At 34.7% G+C, this 10,397-nt stretch overlaps 1 protein-coding gene across 1 annotated transcript; it reads right to left on the bottom strand.

The window, feature by feature from the left end:
• Window positions 1-623: 623 nt before the first annotated feature.
• LOC145124500 (DNA (cytosine-5)-methyltransferase 1B-like) lies at window positions 624-8,470 on the bottom strand. The gene is made up of 12 exons (XM_079059862.1): window positions 8,164-8,470; window positions 4,906-6,406; window positions 3,202-4,717; window positions 2,938-3,102; window positions 2,650-2,857; window positions 2,454-2,565; window positions 2,212-2,359; window positions 1,942-2,139; window positions 1,559-1,837; window positions 1,318-1,479; window positions 1,030-1,248; window positions 624-932 (listed from the first exon to the last, which is right to left on the bottom strand). Exons 1-12 carry the CDS (start codon window positions 8,216-8,218, stop codon window positions 786-788), a joined length of 4,710 nt encoding a protein of 1,569 aa, XP_078915988.1. The 5' UTR covers window positions 8,219-8,470; the 3' UTR covers window positions 624-785.
• Window positions 8,471-10,397: the final 1,927 nt, after the last annotated feature.

The raw sequence follows: 10,397 nt of genomic DNA, 5'->3' as shown, positions 1-10,397 counted from the left end.
ATTCCAAACATGTTCTCCGCGTTCTGGACAGTTCTTCACATAACATGTTTGGAATATCTTGTGTGTTTCCGAAATACAAAATTTCAATGTATAGTAGCCTAAAACATTAACTAAACTAGTTTTGGGTTAGTTCTTAACACTAAATTAGCTAAAATTTGAACATATACAACACTGTTTGGAATGTGTTCTTCGTATCCCAAACGTGTTTTTCACATTCCAAATTAACTATTTTACACTGTTAGTCTTATAACCAAACAACTATAAGTGTAAGAATAAAAAACTTAAACATAAAACTACCAAATCATCATAATCGTGTGTCATATGTTCTTTATTTCTTTACTTCAAAATATGTAGATATTTCAAAATAAAAGTTTTGTAGTTTTTCCTCCGGAACATGTGGAATAGGCATTACAAAACTTGCTCAATAGGCCAAACCAGATCCAGATAGTATCAAGTGGACTCCGAAATGGTCCGTTCTGAAGAGAAGGGTTCTTTTGTAAAAAAAAATGATTATTTATAAAAATAACATCAAAAAATGGTTAGATTATTTAATTTCCCTATATTCAAACATTCAAAACCAAATCATTTTAACAACTAAATATCCAAATTCATCAAGCACCAAATAGCTAAAAAAGCAAATTTCAATTCCAACATCCTTACAAGGTTACTTTCAATTATTTTCGACCCATAGGAAAAGCAAATTCAAATCACATACTCAGCATAAAGTTCTATATATACATTCACTACAAGTCTTCAACTCATAACAAAACACCATAAAAGTCCCATCACTTGCTTAACTGCTTCTGTTTTATTTCTAGTGCCTCCTTGAGTTTCCTTCCCAATGCATATGCCAATGGAGGAGGAACCGCATTTCCAATCTGCTTGTGCTTATGTTGAATATTCCCCGAAAACTTATATCCATCAGGGAAACCCTACACAAATAAAAGTAAAAATTATATATAACAACGATATTTTTTTTTTAAAAAAAAAAAGTAAATTGTTAAATATGTTATATGTAAAGTAACTTACCTGAGATCGAGCACATTCACGAACTGTTAAAATCCTATCTTGATCAGGGTGAAAACACATTCCAACTTTACCCATTGGCTGAGGGTCAGTAATAGAAGTTGGAAAATTCCCCTCCCAATCAAGCCTTCCATATAAACCTTTCCATTGGTTATGCCTTTTGGCTGTGTTTGGTAAACACCATGGTATAAGGTCAACCATTTGTCCAGTTGACAACTTAACCTGCAACAACACATACAATTAATCTGTTAATTGTGTCCTCTGGGGGGTATAAATGTCATTTTCAAGTACCTTTTCTGCAGGGAGGTCACGCCAATCAGCACCAGGGCGTTTAGGGATCCTTTGACACCTAATCACATTCAACTCATTCATTTCCTTTGAAATATGATCAGTTAAAACAGAGGCATCTCCACGAATCCGCTTTTGAAACCAAGAAACAGGCTCATTTTTATACTGTACACAGTTACAAACATATATAAGATAAAGAAATAAGTCAATAAAAAATAAATTAATGGAAAAGAGATTTTTTTACCTCAATGGTTGGGTTAGAAGCACCATTTCCAACAGGAGGGAGATCACCAATTGTGTCTCTAACTGTAATTGCACGAAAAGGTGCACCAGATGCAGTGCTTCTAGCAGCTGCATATTGAGAGTTTCCATTCAGTGAAACCCTAAGTTCTGGACTTGCAAACACATGCATTGGTTCGGGCCATTCGGGCAGGATTTCTTCAGGTGAAGCTGCCCAAATGAATGCCCGTTTTCTTGATTGAGAAACACCAAAAGCTCCAGCCTCTAATATTCCAAATCTCACCTACAATTAGTAAACAATTACAACTCATCAAATTACATTCTTATTTCTTACTATATAGCCTATACTCTATATACAAATTTAGGGTTTAGGGTTAAGGAAAGTACCTGATAACCCATTTCAAGAAGTGAAGCGAGAGCTAAACGGAATGTTTGTCCTTTGTTGAATGACACAAAGTTTCTGACATTTTCTAGAAGAAAGTATTTGGGGCGAAAGTATTCAGCAAATGATAAAAATGCTAAAATCATTTCGCATTGAACTTTGCTCCATGTGCTTTGATTGAACCTATTCATACCCGAAAAGCCCTACACAAAAAAAAAAAAAAAGATCAAATGTAGTCTTTACTTTTAGTTTGATTTATAGTTATTGATTAATACCTGACATGGTGGGCCACCATTGATGAAATCCACTTGTCCAGGTCGAGGTAGATTTTTTATCATATCTTCATCAAGTTTTGCAGCCTGTTCATCAGCCTCAGTAGTTGAAATACAATCATCCACGTCACCACATGCTGTCATGATAGCCCTACATTTCATAAAAATAATTAAAAATGTAAATAAAAGTACATTGCTATTTTTTAGCACTTATTTAGAAAAAAAAATGTGTAGAAAGTACAAACTTTAGAATGACATTGCAGTTATTCACAAATGCTAATGCTTCTGGATGATTAAGTCTAAAAGCATCACCAGCAGGTTCTTCATATTCAATTGCCCATTTTGTTACAGATGCCCCTGTTTATAAACATGTTAATAAGTTAATTTTATTATAAAGTTGATATAAAAATGAGAGGTTAAAATTAAGGAAGAAAAAACTACCAGCTTTTGTTAAGCCTTCAGATAAGCCACCACATCCAGCAAAAATATCTAAAGTGGCTAAAATGTTCTTTGAAGCAAAACCCTCTTTGCTTTCAGTCATTTCAACATCATCATTCTCTCCTTCTTTAGACTTTCCTTTTCTTTTTCTAATTGCAGCCTCATTGGCTGGGGTTTCTTTAGGTGGACTTAGCTTAATGTTAACAGGTAGCTGTAGGAAATGGAAATAAGTTTACATTTTACAAATTTAAATAATGATTTTGGAAAATAGATTAGTGAAACTGAAAGTACCTGTTTGAGAGATCCCTTTTTAGGGTCATAAAGGCGTTCACAAAAGAAGACATGGTCAAAGATGTAAGTAGTGTTTTGTGAAGAAAGGTCTTTCTTCCTTCTAACTTCACACTTTCCTTCTATTGCTGATACTTCCAACTCATGGACTTCTTCACTGTAATACACCTGAAAATAGCATTAAAGATTTATTATCAGTAAAATAGGTTGTTTATTTGATTTTATAAATATGATAATAAAGATAAGTTAAAAGCAAGAATAGTTTACCTCTTGAATGTCAGACCTATATGCTTTATCCAAAGACAAATCCTCAGGTCTATAAAGTCTTCTAGCTTGAAGCATAACTGAATCAGGGTCATTTAGTTTTGAATTTTTAGGGGATTCAATCTTCATCAACTGACAAATGACATAAGCTTTAAGCCCTACATTCCTTCCACCTTTATGAGTCTCATTCCCCCTTTCATCTGACTCAAAGTGATAAGATCCAACATAAACAAAGTCATCGACATCATACTTTTTTGCCATATACATAAACCCTGTCTTCGATTCATTAACCTCAAAAACCTCCTTTTTATTTTCATCCTCCATGATTCCACAGGAATCACACATTCCATTCCCAAGTCCCATTTTATCAGTCTTCAAAGAAAAGAAAGCACCTCTTTCAGGCCAATATAAACTCCTACAATAAAACTCAACGGGTAGACCTTTGTTTTTCCTTTCTTCAGCTTTTGCTCTATCAGCTTTATCAAAACTGGCATTAGCTTTTCGATGTTGATGCCCCCATGGAAGTGTTCTTATTTGCACAACCACAGTTTGTATGACATCATCAAGCTCAAAATCCAAGCAATCATTAGTCAAATAGACTTCCCTTTCACTTGCTATGTCACCTAAAACAGTTTCTTTACCTCTTAACATCAATCTCCCATGAACAAACTTTCTAGAATCAGAATCTTCAAACAAATATTCCACATAATAAATCGAATCATCATCTGATTTAGAGTTTTCAACAGCAACTGAACCACCTAAAGCCACCACCTCTCCTCTAATAACAGCGGATTTATAAAGACTCTTGCCACCTGGCATCTTCCCAATCGATTTCCCCACCCAACTTATGTCTGCTTTTGAGCTCTTAGTTTTCTTTTGCTTTGATGCAGAATTGGGTTTCTCAGATTCTTGAGGTAAAGTTATGCTCTCTTCTTCAGGTTCTTCACAGTCTTCATTCTCATTTTCTTCTTGTTCTTGTTCTTCTTCTTCTTCATCTTTCTTGACATTTACCAAATCGCCCTCCTTCACTTCTGGTGAGTAATTCGAGTAAAACTCACCCCAAATCCTATTAATCAACCTTGTTGTTGTAGCAGGCATTGCCTTTCTTTTTGAAACCACAGGCCCCATTGCTGCTCTTGGATTCATGTTTTCTGCTTTTGTCAAAATCGCCTTTTTCTTCACTAACCATTTGGTGTGATGTCTTTGTTCCATTTTGTCTTCAAGTCCAGACACAAAAGCACACCTTCTGATTGTATCATCAGGGAACTCTGCAAATTGTTGTAGAATAATTTGGCCATGAACCACTACATATCTTTCTACAATTGCAGGGTTTGATGATATGTGAGCAGGGTTACTTTTCTCAAATTCTGATAATCTTTTTATGACTTCAGAAAATGATAACTTTGATGCACGAGTTTGCTCTTTTAGCAATGTGATAATGGCAATGGCAAGTCTTGCTGTTTTGAGAACTGTTTGATACCATGGAGCATATTGCTTTGATGGCTTCCCTAGTCTATACCTGAAACAAACAGAAGAAACCATTAGCATGTTATTTCCAAAATGCCAATGCTTATTTATATGTTTATTGAATCATCATACTTTGAAAACACTACCTAAATACAATTGTATAATTGAGTGTTTTTTTCAAAGTAGAATGATGCAAACCAAGTAAAAGTTTGGAGAGAAAAATTTAGAACAAGAACTCACCAGGCCATATCAGTTCGAATTGAAATGAAAACCATTGAAGATCCAAATTCAATCATCCATTCCTTTATAGCACTCAAATAAATAGGAATCCCATCTTCATTTAGTTGATCAGTGGAACCAGAAGAACCACCTGTATCATTATCTAAACAAAATCCACTTCCATCATCAGCAGTCATTGTCCCAGACCCAAAAACTGTGACATCAATGTCTGCACATGGCTTCATAGGAAGTAACTCCAATGAAATCAACCTTGAGTCACAGTTATAAAGTGACCAATTATGAAGCATACTTCTTGGAAGCTGATCTGAGTCAACTGTGTCAGACTCATCAAAGATAAGATACTCATCAGTTTCTTGAATGTCAGACTTGTAATAAGCAGGAAGAGGATAATCATTTGCTATCTCATCTTCATTGATCTGAATGTACAACTTGCTTGATGAATTCCCTTGTCTTCCCCTTTTCTTTTGCTTCAAAGATTGCCAATTTTCATTTTCTTGCAAAACCCTAGCCAACTTCATGTCTTCATCTTCATCACCCCCATTTGAATTATTCACCTTTTCTCCATCTCCAATCTTCAAAGGTGCATTCATGGAAGCTCCAGATGGAATCTTCACACCTACACATGCTTCATGTTTCTTGCTTTCGTCTCTCAGGGCAGCAAGCACGGGCAGCTCAACAAAAGCCCGGTCAGCACCTTCGGGCATCTCATCCAAACTAACAAGTTGATCAAAAATAAAACCACCCCATGAAACAATCAAGTCACGAATAGATGCCCCATGAGGAAAATTCTTACTTCCACTTAATGATCTCACAAGAGCAGCAAGCAATTCATCAAGACTCAAATCTGGATTCCCACCTGAAGATTTTGAGAGACGTTTGTAGACTTCAATACATGCATTTGCTTTTTCTTGAAAAAGACCAAATAGTTTCTTGTAGCTTCCGGAAGGTTTGACACAGTCATAGTCAGCAAGCTCAGTGGATACCCATATAACAGGCGACCCGTCTTCGTATCCGGATATTGACCAATCTTCAATTCGTCCAAACCCTTCACAACGAACCCCTGTTTCTTTTTCAGAAGTTTTCTCTAATGGAAGAATTAAGCCAGATATGAATAAGTCATCAACTTCTAGCATTTCAACAGGTTGTGGGTTGCCATCAGCATCATGAAGGATAAAATCGGTTAATCTTCTATTGGGTCTTGGATCATCAGGTCCAGGAACTAAACTTAGGGCTGCTATTTCTTCTTCCACAACTTTGACTTTTTTGTTTTCAATTGTTGAAGATTTTTCTGATAGGCGAACTGATTTGGTTTTGAAATCAGTACATGAAGCAGCTCGCTTTGGCATCTTTCTTGAAACTGGAGCATTTTCAGTGGTGTTTAATCTTCCTCTTTTTGGTTTAGGTTTGGTGGATTTGGCTACTTTTGTCTTATCTTCCATTGTAACATCGGATGTCTCAGATGTTGCTTTGACTTTGGCTTGTTTGCCTTTTTTCTTCATTTCTGTAATCAAGAATAAGGTCCAAAAGTTAGAAAAGCTACAAGACAATGTATAGTTAAAATTGATCAAGCAAACAAAACAGACAATGGAGATATAAAGGAGAACACTCAAAGAAACACTAAGACAATACAAAAAATAAGAAAAGCAAACAAATAGGATCCACATTATTAACCTGACAATCAACATCATTGTCTCTTAAGCCCTCTTCTTCACCATCATTTCAAAGTAAAATCCATCTTTATTGACAACTGATAGATCAAATTTAGAGCATGAACATGCATAATCATCAAAATTTAAGTGTAATAGTCATTTTGTGGAATGACAGTTGCCCCAATTGTTATATGAGCTTCACGCTTCGAGGCACCACATCAACTCCACAATTTAAGGCAAGATTTTGTGTCATTACAACTCTAGCCTAGTGTGGGCCCCACCAATCTGCCCCACAGCCAACTAGAGGGAAGGTAAATCATAATGTCCCAAAAACAAGAAAGATGTTGAACCTAAAAACCTCACTTATGGATTCTCACCTTCTTATTGATAGAGTAAGCATGTGGGGATCCATCAAAAGTGATCTAATGTCTATCTACAATAGCATTAGTATGATTTTATTACTAAAATTATTATAGATCTTGCATTTAATTCAAGATTACAATCTATGAAAAAGATGAAACCTTTACCAAATCATTCTTAAATAGCCTAATTTAGGCACAACTACAAGCTAGAGTATATACAATTACAGTTTATTTCTTTAAAAGAGTTCATCTGCATTAGAGAAAGCTGCTGAAAATATGCACCAAATAACAAGATCATCCTACCTCAAACAAAATAATGTATTTTTTGATAAGTTTGGCTTTTAATCTAAAAACTATTAGCTTACATCCTACCAGAAACAGATTAAATTAACCATAACTGTAAGATCGGTAGCTCCTGTAAAAACATTTTAAAACCACATATACATCAACGTACACTCCTGACAAGAGATTGCAGTTTTTCTATGTGTCAGGATTGTGCATAATATAGTATTCATGTTATTGTGACAGGTGCAATACAGTTATTCATCACTTCGGAATCTAAATAAAAAAGTATTTAACAGTATATTCCATTTAAAACAGCTTCTAAGAAAGAAACAGAGGTCAGCTTTTTTGAGGATCCGCCATTTGACGAGGTATGAAACCATCTGGCTAATTGTGTATCATTGTCCTTACAATCGAATACACAGAAATCAAAGACAAAAATACCTTAAAAAAATAGTGTAGAACAGAAATCGTGAACTATGATTGAAATTATTCCTCAAGTTTAAATCTGAACTTTGTTAACGGAAATAAACCAGATGATCGAAGAACGAACGTCAAACCGCTTGACCCTCTACGACACTAAACTATGTGCTCGCAAAATAAGATTAAATCGATCCATGATTCTACATATATAATCTCGCTTATATTTTCACGTTAATGAGAGATTAAACGAACCAATGATGTTGTTTTTTATGAAAAAACCCTCACTCTCACTTTCTCTCTCTAAATCTAAGACTTTCTCTCTCTAAATATCACTTTATCTCTCTACGGAACACCATCTGTCACACTAGCATCATTACACATATAGAAGAAAGGATTAGAGAAAATATAAACGATAAATACATTCTATTACACATATAGAGGAAAGAATAGAGAAAATATAAACAATAAATACAGTCAATAGCAACAGCTAATGACCCATCAAGCCCAAAACATTAGCTAAAATCGTCGGAAGCTAGTCTGACCTGTTGGTTTCACGGCACCACTTTCTTCCGAATCTAACAGCCTCGCCGTTCCCATTTTCTCAGCCGATAAAAAAACACAGATCCGGAGTTTGATTTTCCGGTAAGATTTTTGAACAGATAAACTGAGAGTAAATGGAGTCTCAAATGTGTTTTATAGAATACAGATTCAAAGGTATTGCTTGAAAAAAAGGGGGGAATGAATCAAAAAGCTTAAAGCGGCTTGTTTCAAAAAAAATTGTGAAAAACATGGCGGGAAATCACCAAATTGCGGAAACAATTCCCGCCTCCACAACCATTAATAATACAGATTCCAAATAAAGTAAAAACCCTAATGCGTGATTGTCCTACTCTGCGATTTTGACTTTTGACAGTCAAACATCTATGCCAGATTAAAAATTATATATAATAAACGATTATTTTAAAATTACCGTTATGCCCTTGGATGTGTGAAGTTGCTTGATTCACGTAGGGATTCTCGGTATCACGATTGTAGTCTTTTGTTTATTGTGATCGTAGTAAGGTGTTGTAGATTGTTTTTGGTGGTAGTTGGTTTTACTGAAGTTTTAGTAAGTTAGAAGGGTGACTTTGACTTTTTGATTGATTTCATAATAGATAGTTGAAATTGGAAGTAGGTGGTTTTACTCTATTTAACTTGGATGAATAAAACATAGGTCCCGTTTGATAGTTCTTGAATGAGAAAGTGCTGACTGAGAAAGATCTGTCTGAATAATAAATTATATCCGAGTAAGAAACTATGGTGTTTGATTGTACATGTGACTGAATTTGTTGAATGATGCAAAATGATCATTTTACCCTGATACTCAAGAATCTTTTTATTAAATATACTATTAATAAAAAAATTAAAATTATTTAGTACATGTAATATTAATTTAAAATATACTATTAATCAAAAGCCTTAATGATCTCACAAAATGGCAATTCATGTGTTATGAATTTCTCCAACTCAAGTTTCTGCACAAAATCAACTCAGATTCATCAATCAAATAAGATTTTGCACAACATTTCTCTATAATAAAAAAAAATCTGTACAACGTATCTCTATAAAAAAAATTATGCACAACATTTTTCTTAAAAAAAAAAAATTTGCCCAGTAAATTTCTTCAGAAACAACAAAGGACAAGCAGATGGAACAAAAAAAATCGGAACTTAAACATCAAAAAATCGGAACTTAAACAACAACAAAATTGGAACTTGAACGGGAATAAAATCAGAACTTGAACATAAAAATAGTCGAATTGAACAGCAAAAATGGGAACTTCAAGCAGAAAAAGCGCAATTGAGAAGAGAGAAAACGAATTGAACAGCAAAAATAAGAACTTCAAGCAAAAAAAACGCAGTTGAGAGGAGAGAGAACCATACCTGATGAGAAGAAGCAGCAAAATCGAAAATTTGTAGAGCTGTAGAGGCGCAAATCGTCGATTGATGGAGGGCATAGCTTCGTCGATCGCTTGAAAGAGAGACAAATGGGATGAGGCGCTGAAATTTGGAACGTATTAGGGCAAGGACTCTTTTGGAAATTATCTCCCCCTTTCTTAGTCAGCATACAACCAAAGTCTTTCCCACTCAGCTCTATCTTACCGAGTCAGACATCCCATATATGTTTATCAAACAAGCTCAGCTGACCGAGTCAGCAAAAAACGTCTGACTCGACTCGGTCAGACGTATATCAAACGGAGCCATAGTCTACTTTAGGGTTGGTGTCGGAACCGAGTGTTCGTCTTCATAATTGATATGTTTCGTTTCAAAACATGTAATTTTGTAATCGGAACCGTAGTAATTGGTTTGGTTCCTAAATATTGGAATCGATCAAAAACAGTTTCAATTCTTTATTTTTTAAATTACTGTTCATCTGATATATGACACAAACAATTTATCATTTAAATATAAACATTGTTACTAAAAAAAAATGTGATGAAAAATATAATGCGTAAAATATATTATCTATAACTATATTTGACGCCGCCGATCTCTATATATATTAAACCAGAAACCTAATTACATCACTTAAAACAATCTGGCCCTTCAATATTTTCATTGATTATTTTAAACCATTGGATCAATTTCGTTGATGTCATCATAACAAAAGGGAACTACAAATACGCCTTTGTTACCGTCACTATCGTCATCTAATATATCGTTCTAACCTTCTTCTCTCCCTTATACTATCGTCGTCTCATAAATTCGATTGAGAAATCGCTAATGGTTCTGCAGGT

The sequence above is a fragment of the Lactuca virosa genome, chromosome 7, assembly GCF_052849685.1.
Source record: "Lactuca virosa cultivar CGN04683 chromosome 7, Lactuca_virosa_CGN04683_v6, whole genome shotgun sequence".
NCBI lineage: Eukaryota > Viridiplantae > Streptophyta > Magnoliopsida > Asterales > Asteraceae > Lactuca > Lactuca virosa.
The sequence above is the reverse complement of the archived record's forward strand: the minus strand, read 5'-3'. Positions and strand labels throughout refer to the sequence as shown.